General features: G+C 41.8%; 1 protein-coding gene across 2 annotated transcripts in view; it reads right to left on the bottom strand.

Annotated features, from left to right (window-relative positions):
• The window catches only part of ACVR2A (activin A receptor type 2A), a 97,432-nt gene that overhangs the window by 5,484 nt on the left and 68,916 nt on the right, over window positions 1–23,032 (bottom strand). For both annotated transcript variants that reach the window (XM_061608849.1, XM_061608848.1), the window contains exons 5-10: window positions 14,267–14,410; window positions 13,150–13,293; window positions 9,802–9,947; window positions 7,743–7,857; window positions 6,860–6,998; window positions 5,509–5,639 (exon numbers count right to left, since the gene is read on the bottom strand). In XM_061608849.1, the coding sequence (XP_061464833.1) occupies window positions 5,509–5,639; window positions 6,860–6,998; window positions 7,743–7,857; window positions 9,802–9,947; window positions 13,150–13,293; window positions 14,267–14,410 (819 nt within the window). The remainder of the gene's footprint in view (window positions 1–5,508; window positions 5,640–6,859; window positions 6,999–7,742; window positions 7,858–9,801; window positions 9,948–13,149; window positions 13,294–14,266; window positions 14,411–23,032) is intronic.

Raw genomic sequence — 23,032 nt, forward strand, 5'->3', positions numbered from 1 at the left:
CCCCCTCTGCTGGTATTAACCCAAGAGGGTCTGTAAAGAAAGAGGTGGTCTTTCAGATATTTTGGCACCTAACTCATTTAGGGCTTTAAACACTAATGTATGCACCTCGATTTATTTATTTATTATTATTTGATTTATATCCAGCCCTTCCTCCCAACAGGAGCCCAGGGCAGCAAACAAAAGCACTAAAAACACTTTAAAACATCATAAAAACAGACATTAAAACAAAACAACTTTAAACACATTTTTTAAAAGCTTTGAATTGTGCCTGGAAATTAACTGGCAACCAATGCAGGTGTTTTAAAACAGGAATGATGTAAAATCTAAATATAACCCCAGCCAATAATCTGGCCACTGCATTTTGACCAGTTGAAGTTTCCAAGTAGTCTTCAACAACAAGCCCAACATAGAATGCACTGCAATAATCCAGTGTGCAAGTTACTAGGGCTTGGAGTACAGTGGCTAAGTCATCTCTGTCCTACAGAGACCACCCTTCACCAAAGATTATCCCTCCTGACACCCCATGTTTGGTTCAGGAAATCCCCACCCAGTGGGACACTTGCCTCAGCCTGGGTCAGATATGCTCTCTGCACCACAGGCTTCAGTTCTTTCACCTTTGTTAGCACAATAATATGTAGGTACAGGAACTGAATAGGACACTCATATGGGTAGCACACATGACCAGGCAGATGTGGGAATTTAAATGAACAAAATAACAATTAAAATACAAGATGTTAAATAGTCCAGTAGGGCCCCACTCACAAAGCGAGTTACATTCCGGACCCCCACTGTAAAACAAAAACCGCAGTAAAGCGGATCCCATTGACTTACATTGACCAAAATGTCACCCGGCAGCAAAAAAAAGCCGTAAAAGCAGAACAAGCACTGTAAGAGTGGGGCCTTTCTGCAATTAACAACCGCTGTATTAGCGGAACGCTGTAAAGTGAAGCGCTGTAAAGCGGGGCCCTACTGTATAGGGATGTGCAGTCCTTATCTTTCCTACCTGACCTACCCCCCCGCTAATATGTAATCCACCCTTTTCCACCCAGCTCACTCCCACAACACAACTTCCCTCCTTCCACTCCAAATCCCAATAACAAAAACTCCTGTCAAAACCAACTGTCTTTCCCCCCCCCAAACAACCTACCTGGCAGTCTTACATCACTCATATTCCCAGACATTCCATTAATTCCTTCAAACCCATAACACATTTAATAACATTAATTTAGGAGCTGGAGGAAGAGGCATTGTGGAAATCTAAAGAAGCAAGAAGCTGACTTACAGAAACTTATGAAGCATATTGAGGGAAGGAGCAGGAGCATGTGGCCAAGTCCAGCAGCCTGGAGTACGGCAGCAGCGTCGGGGTAGGGATGCTGGGTTCCCGCAGGGTGGCGGTGGCGGCCCACTCTACAGCTACGCAGACAAGCTGGACCCCACCACGGTCTATGAGCGCCTAGGTGGGGGCCCCCCTCCACTGCCTGGCCTGTGCCCATTGTTCATCAAGCAGGAACCCCAACAGGACGACGAGGTGGTGGCACTCGCCGCCATCTACCCACCGCCCCTGAGGGGGGGCAACTGCAGCCACCTCCAGTATCAGGTGGCATACTGCGCCTAGACAATGGTGCACTTGCAGCGTATGCTGGCCCTCAGCCCACACAGCGTCGCTGCCCATCACCACCTCCATCAGCAACAGCAGCACCGGCTCCACGCTGGGGCCGCACCATCATCAGACCCAGTGCCTGCAGGAGGAAGTGGACCACCACCGTCCAGGGCAGGAAAGCCGTTTGCTGCTGCTGCTGCTGTCTGTCTGCCTGCCTGCTTGCTGCTGCTCAGCTACCACCACCACCCTGTCCCTGTTGGAGTTTTGCTCTGCAGGGGTCATGCCTTGCAGGACCAGGCCCCCAGGTACTCAGCCAGCTGTTGCTGATATCATCCACTTGTCCCTTACCTGAAGGGGATACGTAAGCTGGGTGGTTGAGGTGGCTCCTGCTTTGCAGATTGCCTGGCTTTTTACGGGTCTTGAGTCATGTGCCTGGGAGAGAGGACTCCGAGCCAAGTGGGGAGACTTGAAGGGGCTCCAATTAGTGTAGTGATGGGTAGAGGGAGATATGGCGTTGTGAGGAGGACTTGCCAGGTAAGGAGAATGCACCCCAGGCAGTTAACTACTGTGCCATGTTCCGGACGGAGGTGGTCTCGGGTGTACTGTTGAGATCCCCCAGACTGTTGGTTCTGGGAGATGTCAACATCCATGCCGAGGCCACCTTATCTGGGGCGGCTCATGATTTCATGGTCTCCATGACAACCATGAGACTGTCCCAACATGCCATTGGCCCAACAACACATGTAGCAGGGCATACTCTAGACTGGGTTTTTGCAATTGGACATGGAGATGGTGATATCAATGTGGGGGCCTTACATCAGTCCCTCTGTCATGGACCGATCACTGCTTGCTGAAGTTTAGACTTACAGCGGCTTTTCCCCTCTGCAAGGGTGGGGGAACCTATTAAGTTGGTCTGCCCCCAGAGACTAATGGATCTGGATGGTTTCCAAAGGGCTCTGGGGAGTTTTCCGGCTGATACGGCTGGCGCTCCTGTCGAAACCCTGGTTGAACTGTGGAATACAGAAATGACCCGGGCGGTTGACATGATTGCTCCTGAGCACCCTCTCCTGTGTAGAGCTCATATGGCTCCATGGTATACCCCAGAGCTGAGAGCAATGAAACAATATAGGAGAAGGCCTGCGTGCAGATGGAGATGAACTCCTGGTGGATGCAATTACACACTGGTAAGTGCCTATGGTAAGATGTATTTAGGGGCAGTGAGGGCAGCAAAAAATACACAGGGGGAGTGTGACTCTGTTGATTCTCCTTGATCTCTCAGCGGCTTGTGATACCATCGACCATGGCATCCTGGGATGACTGGCTGAGTTAGGAGTGGGAGGTACTGCATTGCAGTGGTTCCGCTCCTACTTGGCAGGTTGCCTCCAGAAGGTGGTGCTTGGGGAACATTGCTTGGCACCCTGGACTCTCCAGTATGGGGTTCCGCAGGGGTCAGTTGTGTCCCCCATGCTGTTCAACATCTACATGAAACCACTGGGTGTGGTCATCTGGAGCTTTGGAGTGTGCTGCCATCAGTACGCTGATGACACGCAGCTCTATTTCTCCTTTTCATCTTCAACAGGTGAGGCTAATAAACTGAGGCTCAATCCAGACGACACTGAGATGCTGCTAGTGGGTGGTTCTTCTGACCGGATGGTGGATGTTCAGCTTGTCCTGAATGGGGTCGCACTCCCCCTGAAGGAGCAGGTTCGTAGCTTGGGGGTCCTCCTAGAACCATCTCTGTCACTTGAGGCTCAGGTAGCCTAGCCTCGGTGGCACGGAGTGCCTTCTACCAACTCCAGTTGGTGGCCCAGCTACGCCCCTACCTGGACAGGGATAACCTGGCTTCAGTTGTCCATGCTCTGGTAACCTCCAAGTTAAATTACTGCAATGCGCTCTATGTGGGGCTGCCTTTCAAGACGGTTCAGAAACTGCAGCTTGTGCAAAATGCAGCGGCCAGATTGCTAACAGGGACCAGATGGTCCGAACATATAAAACAGATTCTGGCCTGCTTGCATTGGCTGCCTGTATGTTTCCGAGCTCGATTCAAAGTGCTGGTTTTAACCTACAAAGCCTTACATGGCTTGGGGCCACAATACCTGATGCAACGCCTCTCCCGACACGAACCCACCCATACACTACGACATCAAAGGCCCTGCCTACTCCGAGGGAAGCTCGGAGGATTGCAATAAGGGAGAGGGCTTTCTCAGTGGTGGCCCCCAAAATATGGAATGATCTTCTTGATGAGGTTCGCCTGGCGCCAGCGCTGTTGTCTTTTTGGCACCAGGTCAAGACTTTCCTCCTCTCCCAGGCATTTTAGCATGTTTTTTTTAAAAAAAAATTAAAAAATGTTTTTAAATTTGTATATTTGTTTTTAATGATTTTAATTGTCGTAAACCACCCAGAGATCTTCAGCTATGAGGCAGTATACAAATGTAATAAATCATCATCATCATCATCGGGCAAGAGCAAGAAACCTCTGGACATTGTATTGTTTGTATGGTATTTTATGTTTTATTGTATTTTTTATTGTATATTTTGTAAGTTACTTTAATCTTTTAATGATTTTTAAGTTTTAATGATTTTTAAGTTTTTTTATGATGATGTAAGCATTTCCCAGGTCCCTTCTTTGTTGCAAGACTCTGGAGGTGGACTGTGTTTGGGTCCTGGGTGAGAGTCAGGACCCTGAGAGGGTGTGTATGGTAGAAACAAAAGGGACTGATATGGAGTTTATTTAATAGTATAATCTGTATTGGTGCTACACTTGTATATGTATTTTGTATTTTTGTAACATTTGTTGTTTAAGCTTATTTTGTATTACTTTATATTTTGTACCATTATAGGAGGATAGTATGATTACTTCTGTATATTTTTGTCATTTTTATGGTTGTAAGCCGCCTTGAGTGCAGTGATATAGAAAGGCGGTATACAAATTAAAAATGAAATGAAATGAAAATGAAACAGTTCCCAACAAATGGTTTCATTACAGCAATCCTAGCCACTGAGGCCACCAGTGACAAGGTTGAATTCAGGAGCACCCAAAGGTGTAGACCTGCTCCTTCCAGGAGAGTACAACCCCATCCACAACAGGCTGTCTTCCCACCTGGATGTGAAAAACGTGGGACACGTAACACCTCTTTTCAGGATTCAGCCGCATTTCATTTGCCCACATCCACCCCATCACCGCCTCCGAATCTAAACACCTTGACTGCCTCTCCTGATTCAAATGGCACATAGAGGTACCATCTGCATATTGATGACTCTCCTGATGACAACTCCCAGCAGCTTCATATAGATGTTAAACAGCATGGGAGACACCACAGGACAGCTCTCATGAATGGTAGCCTTCCGTAGCTGCTTTCTCAAAGAGGCTCTGGAGCAGCCTTTCCCAACCAGTGTGCCTCCAGATTGTTGTTGGACCACAATTCCCATCTTTCCTGACCACTGGCAATGCTGGCTGAGGCTGATGGGAGTTGTGGTCCAACAACATCTGGAGGCACACTGGTTGGGAAAGGCTGCTCTGGAAGTAGGAGTGCCCCCACATCCCTGAGATGCTCAAGAAGGATTATGAGGTCAACAGTATTGAAAGCTGCCAAGAGATCAAGGTAAAAAAGAACAGTTGCACTCCCTCTATCTCTCTTCTGAAAGATGCCATCAACCAGGGCTACCAAGCTAGTTTCAGTGTCATGGGCAGGCCTGAAGCCAGACTGGAATGGAAGCAAACACACACCTAAAAGTTGGTAAAAAAAATTAACATCCTTTGGTATAAGCACCTGCTACATAAATAAAAGCAGTCAGGTATGCTGAATGGTTTTTTTTAAAAAAAAAAAACATTTATGTAGATGAAATTTCATTTAGATTACAAATGGAAGCTTCAATTATTACCCTGCAAGTTTGAACATGTTACTTACCGCATGCTTCTGCCAACACTCTCGCAAAACAGGCCTCTTCTTTTTATGTACTACAACTTCCTGCATATCTTCAAGAGAGGGATGCTGGCCCACCTCTTCCTCAAAAGGCAGCATATACTCATCTACAGGTCCTGTGTGTATTAAAAAAGATTGACTGTTTGGTAAATCACATTTAAATTCTACCTTTCCTCTATGCTGCTCAGGGCAGAAGATTAGGCTAAAATTTAGTGACATGCCCATTGCTGTTTGTTGAACTTAATGGTTAAGTCCAAGTCTCCCAAAGTTCAGTTAAGCTTCTATTATCAGTCAAACGCTGACAAAGTCAAGATACTCCATCCGAATGCTTGCATGTGGGAATCCTGGCCAGGGGCAATTTCCATATCCTTTATCTTGTGCACCAACTTAATATTAGTGTTTCTTTAACTTTGTCTTTTTAGGATTGTAGCCATTGCACCTCAGTACACAATATTAAAAAAACACACTAGTCGGTTACTATAAAAACTTTGCTCTCCAAGGATGAAAAACCACAGAGTAACATGCTATGCCAGACGTATACAGATAACGACTGATTCCAATGTTCAGTTGAAGTTGGCTGTTACCCCAAAGCAGTTTCTGCTTGCCTTGATATGTTTGGGTTGATGACTCAGGGTTCATTCACACATGTTCAGGTATCCATAGTAATAAATGGATGGCCATCTAAATGTCTTGCTTTTGTAAGATATCCACAAGGAGTCTTTGAATAACCGTTTTTGCTCCAATTTATAAGGTGAACTCACCTTGCTTCACCCGTCTTCTGCAATTAAATATAATATCTTTCCCCCTCCCACATTGCTGAAAGACTGTAGAAAATAGAACAACAGACTACACTACAAGTCTGCTTCAATAGTAATGATCTAGTTGGGCAGATGTTGTTTTCTGGGTCCTGTACCAACACAGGCTGACAGTTTGCTTTAATGCCTCTTTATATGTATGCCCCAGTACTTTGTAAAAAATTACCTCGTAACGCTTGTGATATTGTCACCTCTCTTGACTGAAATACTATTATCCAAAACATCTACAAAGTGCTTGTGCAGTAAAAGAAGTTGCATCTGATCAATTTGCTTTCTCTACTTAGGTGTATATAAGCACCACTATCTTGAAATATCTGTCAATAGCTATCAAGTCATAGCTATTGACAAAAACGTTTGAGAGGCATATCCAACATTCTAAACTATAAGAATATTAGAATACAACAGGTTTTGTAAGTAATAAACACATGTTTTAACTAACAAAGCTTCCTGTTTCAAAAAGAAACTGAGCTTGGAACATTTCCAAAAAGTATGTATTTTCTAAAAAATTGCATTTTACTTACCATCTGATGCAGTACATCGTGATGCTAGTTCCCACAGGACTAGTCCCATGGCATACATGTCTATTCTCAAAAATGCATCTCTCTGGAAGTTTATAGCACCTTCCAACACTTCTGGAGCCATGTATCTTCGGGTTCCAACCTTGAAAAAATTTAACCACTAGAGGTTAGGGTTACAACCATGCATAATCCAGCTTTTAAAAACTATGAACATCCAAGCATGTGTTCTAGAGAAATTTTACTAATTTTCACTGAAGCGTCAATATCTGGAGTCTTGTGTAATCAAAACAATATTCAACACTCTCTCAAATAAGTAGACTGTCCAGAATATCACATGCTAAAACAGCATTTAAAAATATTTTGAAGGTAGCAATTTCAGTAGCTCTCCATATTCTTTTGATATGGCCAAGAAAGGAATTAAGAGATAGGAGAACTGTTGGCAAGAACAGAACAGACTAGATAGGGAGACATGTGCTCCAGGCCGCAATTATCAAAGTGATCTCAAATGACAAGCCCCCCCTGCCTCAAAAAAAGTTACACAGGATCTGTGTTTTAGATCTCTTTCAAACTTCCATGCTGAGGATAAAGGAGAACAACCATGTCAGAAAGCAACCTTAAAAGTGCTACTACTAAGAGTGTATATCTTCCTACCTAGCTTCAGTTTCTCAGCAATGTTAAAGTGTCCATAATGCCAAGGATACCATGACACATTTACTAAGTCATCAAGAGAAAGCATGTAAAACAAGTTCGACGGACCTATTCTGAATTATTATAACCAGCAACTCTTTTACAAGCCTTCTCCCCTCTCATGAAAAATCTCCAAGAACATGGCAATTTATTTCAATTACAGAAAAAAATCACATTTCTACCTTGGCTTTAAACTTACCTGGCCATGTGTGTCACCTGCTGACTTCCCAGCCTCAAATTTTAAAGCAAGGCCAAAGTCAGCAATACAAGCTGTAAGATTATTTTTCAACAACACATTCTTGCTTTTGATGTCCCTTGGGGAAAAAAACCCAGAAAGATCAAATAGTGCTACATCATCATTAGGCTTGACTTACTTAACAAAATTATAATTTGTGATCATCACTGACCCTTCCACTTCCTGAGTCATGTGGCTTATACAGAGGAGGGAGGCTGTTTGCTCTTCAGCTGGGCTTTTGCATAAGGTACAAGATGCACCTCTCGGCTGCCGTTTGTGCAAAACTTAATGGGGAAGCCAGAAAAACTATCCCTCCAGTCCTCTATGGAGGATAGAAAGAAGAGACAGTTTCTCTCCTGGATGTTTACAATTGAGACCAGAATATAAATATGAATGAAAAAGCAAACTGGGACTTAATGCTCATTTTGTGCCATTATGTAGTGTTGTTTTTTAAAATTGCTTTTCTATGGCCAAGTGTAGGAGTAATAATGGCACAAGAACTACAGTAATCCATCTCAAAGAGATGTTCCATTTTACTTTGCTTCATAAGCGGTAGAAACCTGGGCCAGGAAATTTGGAGATTCAGGCCCCTTCTGTATTTGTGATCCTGTGAGAAGGGATGGGAAAGACTGAAAGCTGAAATCCCTGCCTGAGCAAAGGAAACAACAATATTGGCATCATGATTCAAGTCACTGCTTTCACTCCTTGTCCTCTGCACAACTTAACCCAGATGAACAACCACTTTCAGATTTGTCCTAAGGCATAGTCTTAAACTGAAGGGATGAAGGCATCTGATGTGTGTAGCAGTAAAATATGCAGCCATATAATTAAAGAGCAGCAAGCATCAATGCCACTAGTATCTCCATGAGAAATACACCCATCCACCAAGCCTAATATTGGCTTCTAACATATTATTCCATTAGTTGTATAATGAAAATTTGTTTTTCACAATATCATATTAATACTATCATTAGTATCATAGTAATAGTATTTAAGATAAAGAAGTATGTTAGATGGCACCTTGAAACTAACCTTTTAGAATAGGGCTGGGAAGCCTTTGTCAGCCAGTGGGCTGCATTCCCTCATAGGCAATCTTCTGGGGGCCACCTACCAGCAGCGGACAGAGCCAGTAGGCTACATTCCAGCCACACAAATATCAGAGGTTTCTTTACCCACACACATCTTTTCATCTACGCTAGCAAGAGGCATCACTAAAGTTCAAGGATGCATTCTAGGCAGGCAAAAGCATTCAAGGAGGGCATGGAGCAGGCCAGTGAGGGGTATGGCCTGGGGAGAATCCTGAGGAGTGGATAAAGAGGCCTGAACCCTGGACCTGAGGTTCTCCACCCAATTTAGAAGCTTTATTATAAAAGAGTCTAAACTTTTATAGGTAACAACCTACTCTGCCAGAACTGAGGGAAGTAAGATGGAAATTATCTTAATATTACTAGCAATTATTATTATTATTATTACTATTATTATTATCATTAAATAATAATAATAATAATAATATCCCACCCTTCCTCCCAAAAGGAGCCCAGAGTGCCAAACAAAAAAATAAAAATTAAAACTTCTTAAAAACCAAAGACAATAGAAATGGCATCTGTCTAATATTTAAGGGGAGTGAATTCTGAAGGGTACGTGCCACAACACTAAAGGTCCGCTTCTATTTCCATATATTACCATTTAAATTTAGCACCCCACACACATGTTGCTGTTGCTAATTCTAAACAAGATATACTTCTTGCAATCATACTTACTACATAAAATGCATTAACTACTGGACTTTGAAGTACTGTAAAGTTAATATATTTCCTCTACATTTAAGATGCAATGCCGGTACAACTCCAAAGATGTTTCAAAATGTGCTACTATCTTTTTGTTTTTTAGGATTTTACCATTTTATTGCACTGTAACTTTAATATTGCAGTTTTTAGTTTCATTATTTGTTTTATATATATATATATTTTATTTATTTTATGAATCGCTTAAAGACTGTCAAGTAATAAGTGGAATCTCATACCTGTGGGATATAGCTGGTTTGTGTCCATCTTTTAGACCAGGGATGTCTTCATGAAGATATGCCAAACCTCTCGCCATAGTTTCAGCAATGTGACATAGCTCATTCCATGAGACTACATTAGCCTTCAGGAAGTCAGTAAGCGAACCCTGAATAAGGGAGATTTCAAAATTTACATAATTTCCCATTAAAAAGCATTTAACATACTTTCCCCTCCCAAATTGTCTGCAACAAGATACAAGTGTAAAATTACTAGTTTCCAACAATACAATCTCAAAATTAGATCTGTGCAAGTGTTCTAGCGTATGCAAAGAGATTCTGACTAACACAGGCTTCCCTTTATTCACTAGAATGCCAAGACAGTGCTATACACAAACTGGGAACACACATGCGCAAACGATTTCTGATACAGCTGCAAGAAGCACATTTGTGTAGTTGTAATGTACATTTGTAATGTAGTTCTGATAAGTGTCTGGATTGGGATGCATGCCTATTAGAGGTACCATGCTAACTTATAGATTTCCAGCTGTAGTTCCACCAGTGTGACAATTAAACTGAACTCACTTTCAGTCCAATTCTATCAGATTTACTTGCCAGGAAAAAAAAGATAGCCACTGGTAAACTAGCTTGGGCTTTGGAGCTGGAACTGTGCATGTAAATTCCCAGTGAAAGCAGAAAATAGCACACACATTTGGGTGTGCAATGTACTTATTATCATTTTTAAATGCATATCGCACCCTTCCCCACAAAGGAGCCCAGGGCAGCCACCCACAGTTCTAAAAGCAGAGATATCCAAACAGTCTGCAACATTTGTTCAGCTTAACTCCATGGGATGGGAAACTCAATGGAAATACAGAGGCAGGTTTCACATCCCAGTATGTCTGTTTACAGAACTCAAAGTAAAATAAAAAGTTATTATTAGCTCTGTGGATATGAACTACACTGCATGTTTTGTTTTTTAAATGGGAGAGTCGCCTTAAAGCACATAGCCAGAACTACACTGCACATATTTATTTATTTATTTATTGCACCCGCCCCATAGCCGAAGCTCTCTGGGCGGTTTACAGCAATCAAAAACATCAAAACAAATATACAATCTAAAACACATATTTTAAAAACAATCCAAAACACAATTTTAAAATTCAAAACAATATAAAAACAATTTAAAACACATGCTAAAATGCCTGGGAGAAGAGGAAAGTCTTGACCTGGCACCAAAAAGATAACAGTGTTGGCGCCAGGAGCACCTCGTCAGAGAAGTCATTCCATAACTTGGGGGCCACCACTGAGAAGGGCGTCTCCCTTGTTGCCACCCTCCGAGCTTCCCTTGGAGTAGGGCCTTTGATCTTGAACGTAGCGTACGGATGGGTTTGTATCGGGAGAGGCGTTCCAGCAGGTATTGTGGTCCCAAGCTGTGTAAGGCTTTATAGGTCAAAACCAGCACCTTGAATCGAGCTCGGAAACATACAGGCAGCCAATGCAAGCGGGCCAGAATCGGTTTTATATGTTCGGACCATCTGGACCCTGTTAGCAATCTGGCCGCTGCATTTTGCACAAGCTGCAGTTTCCGAACCATCTTCAAAGGCAGCCCCACGTAGAGTGCATTGCAGTAATCTAATTTGGAGGTTACCAGAGCATGGACAACTGAAGCCAGATTATCCCTGTCCAGATAGGGATGTAGTTGGGCCACCAACTGGAGTTGGTAGAAGGCACTCCACTCCGTGCCACCGAGGCTACCTGAGCCTCAAGTGACAGAGATGGTTCTAGGAGAACCCCTAAGCTACGGACCTGCTCCTTCAGGAGGAGTGCAACCCCATCCAGAACAGGTTGGACATCCACCATCTGGTCAGAAGAACCATCCACTAGCAGCATCTCAGTGTTGTCTGGATTGAGCCTCAGTTTATTAGCCCTCATCTAGTCCATTGTCGCAGCCAAACACCAGTTCAGCACATTGACAGCCTCACCTGAAGAAGATGAAAAGGAGAAATAGAGCTGCGTGTCATCAGCATACTGATGGCAACACACTCCAAAGCTCCGGATGACCGCACCCAACGGTTTCATGTAGATGTTGAACAGCATGGGGGACAGAACCGACCCCTGCGGAACCTCATACTGGAGAGTCCAGGGTGCCGAGCAATGTTCCCCAAGCACCACCTTCTGGAAGCGACCTGCCAAGTAGGAGTGGAACCACTGCAATGCAGTACCTCCCACTCCCAACTCAGCTAGTCTCCCCAGGATACCATGGTCAATGGTATCGAAAGCCGCTGAGAGATCAAGGAGAATCAACAGAGTCACACTCCCCCTGTCTCTCTCCTGACAAAGGTCATCATACAGGGCGACCACGGCTGTTTCCATGCCAAAACCAGGCCTGAAACCTGACTGAAATGGATCCAGATAATCGGTCTCATCCAAGAGTGTCTGGAGCTGGCCTGCAACCATTCGTTCCAGGACCTTGCCCAGGAATGGAACATTTGCTACCAGCCCATAGTTATTAAGATTTTCTGGGTCCATGGAGGATCTCTTCAGGAGTGGTCTCACTACCGCCTCTTTCAGGCAGCCAGGGACCACTCCCTCTCACAGAGAGGCATTAATCACTTCCCTAGCCCAGCCGGCTGTTCCATCCCTGCTAGCTTTTATTAGCCAAGAAGGGCAAGGATCCAGCACAGAAGTGGTTGCATGAACCTGTCCAAGCACCTTGCCAACGTCCTCAAGCTGTACCAGCTGAAACGCATCCAAGAAATCAGGACAAGGCTGTGCTCTGGATACCTCGCTTGATTCACCTGCTATAACACTGGAGTCTTAGTCCTGGCGGATACTAAAGATTTTATCCTGGAAGTGCCTAGCAGATTCATTACAGTGGGCCTCAGATAGTTCTACCATGTCCCTGGGGCCAGAGTGTAATAGTCCCCAGACAATTCTGAAGAGCTCTGCTGGGTGGCAGATTGATGATTTGATAGTGGCAACAAAATATTGTTTTTACGCTGCCCTCACTGCCCCTAAATACAGCTTACCATAGGCACTTACCAATGTATAACTGCATCTACATAGTAAGAAGTATGGGGCAGCTGCTGGGGGAAAGTAAGTTGTAATGACCTCCCTCCCACCCAAAACTGTAATACAATTAAACAGCTGACATCATTTGTGAGAAGAAGCAGAAATGCTAATCTTTTGTAATATATAGTTGCCATAAACACTCATTGTTTGGGGCCAGAACTACTTTTAGCCTGTAGAACTACAAATCACTTTTAGTAGACTAAAGTAAGCTCCAGATCATTCTGCTTACAGAAAATATTTTATTCATTTGGTGGGAGCGGTTATGAAAACTGTATTACTTAAAGTAATATGACAAACCTTTTCATGAAATGCTGTTATTAGCCACAAATCGACATCAATGTTGGTGCCTCGTTTCTCAGCACCAATAAACTGTAGTATATTTTCATGTTTCATTCCAGGCAAACTGTATATTTCGTATTCATTTTGCCATGACTGTTTATCCTAAAACCAAGAAAAGGGTATTAATATATTCAAAGTGTCAATTAAAATTCTCTTCTGTATTTTTATAACATTGCTTCCATAATTCACTATCAAAAGAAAACCTTGGTTTCCCATTATATTTTAACTGGGCTGTGCGACTGATTCTTAGAAAAGTGCCATGCAAACAGCTATTTCAACCAAGCATTTTAGGATTATCAATTTTTAATGTAATGATACTGAGTATCATTTTCCTTTAATTAAACCAGGGATGGGGAACCTTTTTCAGCCTAAGGGCAATATCCCTTTGAGGGCAAATTGGGGGGGGGGGTTATGCCAATGGTGGGCAAGAACAAAAACAACAAGTGGGTGAAGCAACAGACATGACTCTTAAAACCTTTGTTCAGTAGGCGATATTCCAGCCACACAAATTCAAACATTTCTTTCAACTTATACATGTCCTACATCTCTCTGTCCTCCCTCCACGCAAGCATCATTAGTAGAGATCAAAGGCAAAAGCACTTGAGGGTGCAGAGCAGGGCTAGGTATGGATGTGGCCTGCAGCAAGTTTCAAGGGTCATATAGAAAAGTTGCATTCAGCCCTCAGGCTTGTGGTTCTCCAATCCTAAAGTGCTTTCTAGAATAGAGATATTATTCCAGTGCAGTGTTTTCACTTCTCTTCTTTGTTTCAAATTCTGGTATTTCTTTTGCAGTAACGTAATTACTATGATGCTGTAATTCTACTCATTTTGAGAATGAGTATAGTGGGGGTTCCCAAACTGTAGTCCGCAGACTACCAATGTTCCATGGACTTCATTCATGAAGTCTGTGGAGTATCTGTGAAGAACGGTGAATTCCCTTTGAATGGAATTCAAATTGTAATACAATAAAATACAATGTAAGAGATAAAAAAGCAATAAAATACAATTTAAAACTATACAGCACATAGAACAGCACATTAAAATTGCTACAATAGGGTGAAAAATAATCAATTCACCTGGATTGGGAATATTTTCACAGCTACATACTCATTTAACAACCGAGCTTTCCAGACACAGCCAAATCTTCCCCTTGCTTTGATCTCTAGTAACTGCAGTGGCTTTAGGCCCATCAGTGGTGATGGAGGTGGTGGTCCAGGATCCTAGAAAGCGACAAACCAATTAAAGTCTAGTTTTCTGTACTATAATCCTCTAGCATGGAGAAGGGGAACATATACCTTTGGAAGTTCGAGTTCTCCCAATAAAATTAATAGAAGACAAACTAGAAATGTAACACAGGTGTCCCAAACCTTACCAAGAACATATTAAAAAGTTTCATATATTTGTTATTAGAAACAGAATGAATAACTTTTAAGTGTAATATTCCAACAAACAATAAAACCTACAAATGCAATAAAGAGAAAGTTAAATATACAAGTTCCACTGAGATCACGGAAACTTGTGCACACTTTCTCTGAACTGTGCTCACCTGCCTTTAATTTCCACCAACAACCAAAGAGGTTACGAAAGAAGATAGTTAATCACCAGCTATATCTGTACAGGCATACCCCGCTTTAACATACATAATGGGACGGGAGCGTGTACGTGAAGTGAAAATGTACTTAAAGTGAAGCAATTATCTATGCATGTACTGCACTGCAATCGCCACTTGATGGCAGCGGTGTCATGCCATTAAGTGTCCGTTACTGAGAAGCGCGTACGTTAAAGTGGGGTATGGTGGAGTATGGAGCATGTACTTTATAGTGAGGCGACTTTAAGTGAAGCGACTTTAAGCGGGGTATGCCTGTATTTCCTTGGAAAAAAATGTTTCCACACATACTGCATGAAGCAGCCATAAATCAGGCACCAAGTATTTCCCAGATCATTGCCAAGACTATAACTAAAGAGAACTAATGATTAACTCAAGTGGTCATCTTCATGCACTTTAAGCTGTGCAAAGCTGGTTCTATAATTATGAGTATTCACTAACAGGCAAAAAACCTTACGGTTTAAGAACATACCTATAGCCCACAGATATTTCTATCAAACTTTAAAAAGCAGGGAAATTGGGCAGCTATAGTGAATGTACCAGGGGAGCAGGAGACCTGACCTCTTCTCGGATGTATTGGACTGCCCTACAAAGTTGTCCAAATGCAAACACAATTTGGGTTGGTCTTTCACAGTCCAATCCACTTGCTGTGTAGCTTGGAAGAATTTGGTAACATGTGCCTCTGAGCATATGGTGAGTGGTGGCAACACCTGCCATCTCCAAAGATGGAGAATTATATTTTTGTAAGTTTGTTGGTGTTCTTCTTACTTTGGTCCTTTCCTGTGTTACTAATGTTTCTACAGAGAATATAATCTAGAAAATTTTATTTCCCTCATTTTTCATCCTAGAAAACTCTGTCAAATTTATTTTTATTAATTTCAAAGCCTTTTTATTGGTCAATGTCATATGATGGTGAAGACAGCCTTTTCTGTTTCAAATTGGAGGTTATGTTCTATTTCAATTTTGGGTGCATCAACAGTTGAATCTGAAACTGCAGTTTGATGTAAAATCAGACTGATTACAGTATGTTGTTACTTCAGCAATGACTCCAACTGTTGGAAAAAAGAAGATGCATGTTTTGAGCCTACTATGTTTAAACCACTTCATTTAAGCAGGGATGTGGAGTCGGAGTTGTGAAGTCGGAAGCAATTTTCGGAGGAATCGGAGTCGGTAGAAATGTACCGACTCCGACTTCAAAATAAATTTTGATTGACAAATTTTTTAAAATATAAATTCAAAATGTCAAGAAGCTTCCCATGAAGTCAGCTGTAGTTGAGCATTTCACCATAACTCAAGATGGAAAACATTTTGTGTGTCAGTGTATGACACAGGACCCAGATGAAGACAAGTGCTGTGATGCCAAGATCAGCGCATATTCAGGCACCAATAAAAATGAGAGCTTCCAATTTAAAAAGACATTTACAGCCCTTTCCAGGGCTGTGGAGTTGGAAGCAATTTTGGGTGGAGTCGGACAGTAGAAAAAGAGAGGAGTCGGAGTGGAAGGTTTGGCGTACCGACTCCACAGCCCTGCATTTAAGGCAAGGTGGACATGGTCAATTAAAAACACAGAGCACACCTACAATTTTGCTAGAACGTATTTCACCTCCCACTGTTTTTATCTTGTGCAAATTTCGACACTCCTGAGGTCCACTGGAGACTATTCTGCAGTAGTCAGTGCCATTATTCCAAAATTAGGTTTGGAGTTTTTTTAGTATAAATTTTGCAAAGTGTTGCTGTACTTCACATATTCACAGAAATAAAAGCAAAAGAAAATGATTTCCTATAGGAAACTTCACTAAAATTGCAAAGTAAATCAGACATATTTAAAGTTACCATCTGAACTACATCAACTGTCTTAATAATGTTGCTTCCCTGCTAAAACAAGATCAGCACAGCACATCTCTTCTTTCTATTCTTTGGGCTGATTGCAGGTGTTGCCACCACTCACCATATGCTCAGAGGCATGTTACCAAATTCTTCCAAGCTACACAGGAAGTGGATTGGACTGTGAAAGAGCAACCCAAATTGTGTTTGCATTTTGACCAATTTGTAGAGCAGTCCAATATCTCCGAGAGGAGGTCAGGTCTCCTGCTCCCCCGGTGCATTCACTATAGCTGCCCAATCTTCCTGCTTTTTAAAGTTGGATAGAAATATCTGTGGGCAATAGGTACGTTCTTAAACCGCAAGGTTATTTTTGCCTACGAGTGAATTTCTCTGCTTTTTAATCTGGGAGATAAGAAATGGGATCCTGTGCAAGTTTGTTGAGAATGGATTGATCATTTGCGTGCTTATTGAGTTCAGTGGGATTTACTCCCCTGCAATCATGCTTAGGATAGGTGAAACTGACCACAGGGGATGGGGAAGGGAGGAGGAGGGAAGGGAGGAAAGGCAGAGGGAAGGACTGGGATGGGAACAGGCAGGAGAGGCAGGGGAGAAGAAGGACAGATTTGATCATATGCATGTTTATTGAGTTAGTGCAATTCACTCCAGGACTTCCGGGAAGGGTGACTTCGCTTGTGCCTGCTTTTGAGACGGGCTCCCGCCTCAAAAGAAGCTTATTCAGATATAAATCAGTCAGAACATTTTTTTTTGACTGATGAAATTTCTCCCGGGCAGGGAGAAACGTAGAGATCAACCTCAAAAGCCTGTTTTTGTTGGGAGGACTGGATTTCATTAATTTATGAGAAAAGGTCCAGCCAGCAATGCCGGACGGACTTCCGAACAAGCTCTATCTGTTTAATGCGATACGTTTATCTTTTCTTCAAAGAGAAAACAGACTAACAGGCAAGCACCCTTCTTTCTATTATTTTTTTTACTTGGTTTAAATTGTTGCAGCAAAAAGAGATTTGTCAATTTAATCAGCTTCAAAGAGCTTCTGGGTGAGTTATAACTCTTCTCTGTTATTCACGAAATTAACAGCTTATCTCTGTTTCTATTGCAAAAAGCTGTCCTGGAAGTGCATTCTAAAGATATACACAGAAGAGGGATTTCTATTCCGAGGAACATTATATTGTCTGGGACTATTCTCTTTTTGGTCTATTTTATTTTGACGAATCTACTTCTTCACGACGCCGCTAACTGTTTTGATGCTGGGAACTAAATTTGTTTTGTATTCTTGAACATAGAGAGATAAGGCAGGCTGCTCTGTTTATACTGTGATGTCATCAAGCCTGGAATATTAACCCAATTGTTGCTGAAATAAGAAGTGGTTCTTCTTTATTTTTGTTTTGCTTTGTTTTCGTGGTTTTAAAAAATGGCAATCAAGAAAGTGGCTGAGAATTTGGAAGTAATTATGTTTCAGAAAATAATGGATGAGATTGAGATAACGAAACAAACCCTGCGACAGGGCAGTAAGGAGCTGAAAATTGAACTGAGCAAAATGACGCAGGAGCTTAAAGAAATAGGGGATCCTGTGAGAGAGGAGAATGAGATCAGAGATGAGAAAAGAAAAAATAAAGGGAAGATACAAGCCTTGGAGATTGGAACAAATGTGGAATTGGAAAAAGATCTGGAGTTTATGGATATTAGAAATAAAATCTACTGTTTGGAATTTAACGTTATCTCTGAAGAAATTAATGAAGATATTAGAGATAAAGTTATCAATGGCTTGGATAATCTTCTGGACTGGAATGACGTGATGGAGCTTGATATAGAGAAAATCTATGGAACTAACAGCAGCCATGCGACAATGGAAAAACTGTCAAGAGATGAACCAGTGCATTTTGTAAAAAAGAAGAACAGAGATATGACTTTACAACAATATTTCAGCAACTTATTCAGAATTGATGGCAAGAAAATATTTGGGAGAGAGGAAATTCCCATCAGACTGTTATTATATGACTATGGCTATGACAGCAAGATTATTATGGAATACTGATAATGGAAGATTGGACACTGAAATTACTGGACTTAACAGGACTATTGAAGATGGAAGATGGAATTAATATGGATAATGGAATAATGGCTATTGAAATTATTGGACCTAACAGATTTTGATGAGATGGATTAATTGATATGTTTATTTGGACTATGGTTATGACAATAAGATTATTATTATTATTAACGAGATGGATTAATCGACATGTTTATTTGGAGAAAAATTGATAGATATATTTCTTAAAGAATTGAAACCTCTCTTTGACTTTTTGTGGAAAGAATAAAGTAATGTTTATGAGATTTGATGATTAATTAAGATAACTACTGGAGGAAAGTGATTTTATAATATAATTTAAGAGACAGGATTGTTATATATTGTAGACCTATAACTGATTTGATCTGCGACAAATGGGAAGTCAACATTTTATTTTTTTGTTTAATCATTTTTGTTTTGTTTTGTTTTTTGCCTTTGAATGTTTTATGATTTTGTTTTGTATGTTTTATGAAAATTTGAATAAAAATTATTGTAAAAAAAAAAAAAGAGTTAGTGCAATTCACTCCCATGCAATCATGCTTAGGATAGGTAAAAATGACCGGGGGGGGAAGGAGGGCTGAAGTATGCAGGGGAGGAGGAAGAAGGAAGAGGGGAGGGGAGGAGGAAGGGAGAGGAGAGGGGAAAGGCAGGTCTGATCGTTTGCATGATTATTGAGTTCAATCGGATTTACCCCTATGCAATCATGATTAGGATAAAAACTGACCATGGGGGGGGAGGGAGTGTATTGGAGGGGGGCAAAGGAAGGGGGAGGGGAGGGCAGATTTGATCATTTGCATGCTTATAGAGTTCGATGGTATTTACTTCCGTGCAATCATGCTTAAGATAGGTAAAACTGACCATGGGGAGGAGGAAGGTGAAGGAAGGGATTGGAAGGGGAGGGGGTGGGAGGGGCAAAGGAAGGGGGAAGGATGGGGAAAGAGAGAGGAGAAGGGAGGGTGGGTTTGGTCATTTCCATACTTTTTGAGTTCAGTGGGATTTATTTCTGTGCAATCATGTTTGAAAATGGAAATGGACTGCCTTCAAGTTGACCAGACCTTTGAATAGGGTTTTCATGGTAAATGGTATTCAGAGGTGGTTTTACCATTGTCCTCCTCTGAGGCTGAGAGGCAGTGACTAGCTCAAGGTCACCCAGTGAGCTTCATGGCTGTTTGGGAATTCAAACCCTGGTCTCCGAGGTCGCAGTCCAACACTGAACTGGGGGAGGGGCAGGGAGGAGGGGAGGAGATTTTGTGGGTGGGCACTGGGCAGAAGGGAAGCCCCTTTCCTTTCCAAAAGGAAAACAATGTGAACCGTATCATTGCTTTTCAGAGTTTCCCCCACCTTTTTATTTTACAGAAGGCACATGTAGCCTCCCACCCAAATTTAAAATAGCTGTCCCTGGCCACATCCACATCAGGCCTCTATTACACTTTGGACAATCATGGCTTCTCTCAAAGAATCCTGGGAAGTGTAGTTAGTGAAGGTTGCTGAGAGTTGCTAGGAGATGCCCTGCAATCAGGGTGGCTGACTGTTAAACCATTCGTTCAGGAATAGAAGTCTCCTCTCAGCACCCTTCAAAAACTACACTTCACAGGATTCTTTGACTGTCTCAAGTGAAATCAAAGTCTGGTGGGTGTGGCCCCTGATTAGGCAAGCCCAGCAGCTGGGAAGTCTGGCTTTTAGAACACTGACAGTTGGTTCTTACTGAGCATGCCATTATCATTGGCTTCAAGCCAAAATTTCTTAAATTAATTAAAAATCAGCCAGGCATTTTTTAAACTTTTAAACTGCAGAAGATGAAGGACAGAGTATGGTGCAAGGTCAGTATTAGGATTACAGGTACTCTGTGACCATGGCTGGATTTTAACGAATTTGAACAGATTATGAGAACTCTGAAAGATAAAAGTCCAAAAGGGCTCTGGCGTTTTTTCCTCTCTTTTTAGACTTTGAATTCTTGATTCTCTCTGACTGTTTTGAGTATCGCCATGAAAATTTAGAGCAGCCTTTCCCAACCAGTGCGCCTCCAGATGTTGTTGGACCACAATTCCCATCTTTCCTGACCATTGGCAATGCTAGCTGAGGCTGATGGGAGTTGTGGTCCAACAACATCTGGAGGCACACTTGTTGGGAAAGGTTGATTTAGAGGGTTGTTAAGCAAGCGTTTCTGAGTGCAGGACTATACACTGCAAGGTTTTGTTTTGAAATTAGCTTATGAGAAGCATCAGAATGGCATGAGGGGTATTTTCAATTTAACATCGCAGAATGTGAAAAATCCACGCTGGCTATAGTATATAGCCACTTTCGTGGCTGTATAATATGACTGCTCTTTCCAGGAGTAAATACAAGGCTTGGGGGAGGGGCAGCAAGGACCCTTTTTAGACAAGTATATCATTTAATTTAGTCTAATAGCACTATAAAACTCAAAACAGTTCCTGTTTTATACATTTTATATCTAAACATACACAAATCTTCCTCTTCTATGAGGCAATTTTGCTTGACAATAAATGGATACATATTAGAACAGATTTAATCACACATGAACACCAGATATGATACAATTCTCCTTAGCTTGGTTATCATTTGAAAAGATAATTCAGATATCTGACTCCACAAGAGCAGTTTGTTTATCTATATCTACTCTATTTTGGTATATATAAACAGATATGGTACCTTGATTTTTCCCCTTTACTGAATACATGGAGGGACCCTTTTGGCCTCAAGTCAGAAGGAAGAGGGTTATTCACATCTTGTTCTTTCATTCCCTTACTGAAGAAAGCCACAGAGCTTCTTTCTCGACAACCTTCCTCTTCCTCTGCCTTTTAATATGCAGCTTCCAATTTAGCTTGCCCTTGCCCTTATTTCTAAGTAGACTACTGCTCAAAAGTGGCTTCCATCTAGATCAACAGAATTGGCTGCCTGTGGAAGTAGGCTTGCTTTCCATACAGTTCCTATGCCACTCAGCCTTTCCATTTTTTCTGTCATCCATACTCCTTTCTCTGGGGGGTTGGTAAGGTTGGGTTGTCCCTAAACTGTATTATGATTTAATGCAAGCTTCAGCAGAATTAAACTATACCCCTGTGCAGATATACAGGAGGAGCTTGGTAGGCCCATTGAATTAAAATTAATTGGGCAAGGAATAAAAGGAACATGGTGGTTGGAGTCTATCATCAACTACCCAATCAAGGAAAAGTTGAGGATGAAACTTTTAAAAAGAAAATTGCCAATGTTTCAAAGGAGCCATAATGTAGTAGTAATGTGAGACTTCAATTGCCATTGATATCTGTTGGGAGACAAATTTTGCCAAACATGGCTCCTCCAAGAAATTCCTGAATTTGTGTTGCTGGATAACTTTCTCATACAAAAAGTGAAGGAAGGAACTAGAGGATCAGCTATCCTTGACATGATTCTAACTAATACAGATGACCTAGTGGATGAAGTGACAGTTATGGGAACTCTGAGGAAAAGTGATCATGTTATACTTGAATTCTTGATTTTAAAGGAAGCAAGCGGAGTGTAGCCATACACATACCCTGGACGTCAGGAAAGCCAATTATAATAAGCTCAGAACAATGATAAGTAAAGTCCCATGGCAAGCAACTCTAATGATGAAAGGAGTCCAAGATGGGTGGGAGTTTCTAAAAAAGGAAATCCTAAAGGCACAATTGCAAACAATTCCATCAAGTAAGAAAGATGGAAGACAGAAGAAGCCCATGCAGCTTCACAAAAAGCTTAGAAATGAACCTGAAAACAAAAAAGGACAGATATAGGAAGTAGAAGGCTAGGCCACAAAGGAAGAGCACAGACAAATAGCACAGAATTGCAGGGATGGTGTCAGGAAGACTAAAGCTGCAAATAAGCTCAGGCTAGCGAGGGATGCTAAAAGCAACAAAAAAGCTTTCTTCAGGTCCATCTATAGTAAAATACAGAGAAAAGAAATGATGGTACAGCTACTCAATGAGGACAGCAAAATGATAACAGATGGCAAGGAAAAGGCAGATGTCCTCAATTCTTTCTTTGGCTCAGTCTTCTCCCAAAAGAAGGTCTAGGACCCTCCTGGGAAACATGAAATACAAGTTGAAGGGGCATGATTGCAGTTTGAGATTGATAGACAAATGGCCAAGGAATACCTAATCACTTTGGACAAGCTCAAATCTCCAGAATCAGAAGAACTGCATTCTGAAGTATTGAAGGAACTGGCTGAAGAACTCTCGGAACCAAATGTCTATTATCGTGGAGGATGGGTGAACTGCCGGATGACTAGAGGAGGGCTAATGTTGTTCCTATCTTCAAAAAGGGCAAGAAGGAGGAACCTTTGAACTACAGATC

This window comes from Rhineura floridana, chromosome 2, assembly GCF_030035675.1.
Source record: "Rhineura floridana isolate rRhiFlo1 chromosome 2, rRhiFlo1.hap2, whole genome shotgun sequence".
Classification (NCBI taxonomy): Eukaryota; Metazoa; Chordata; class Lepidosauria; order Squamata; family Rhineuridae; genus Rhineura; species Rhineura floridana.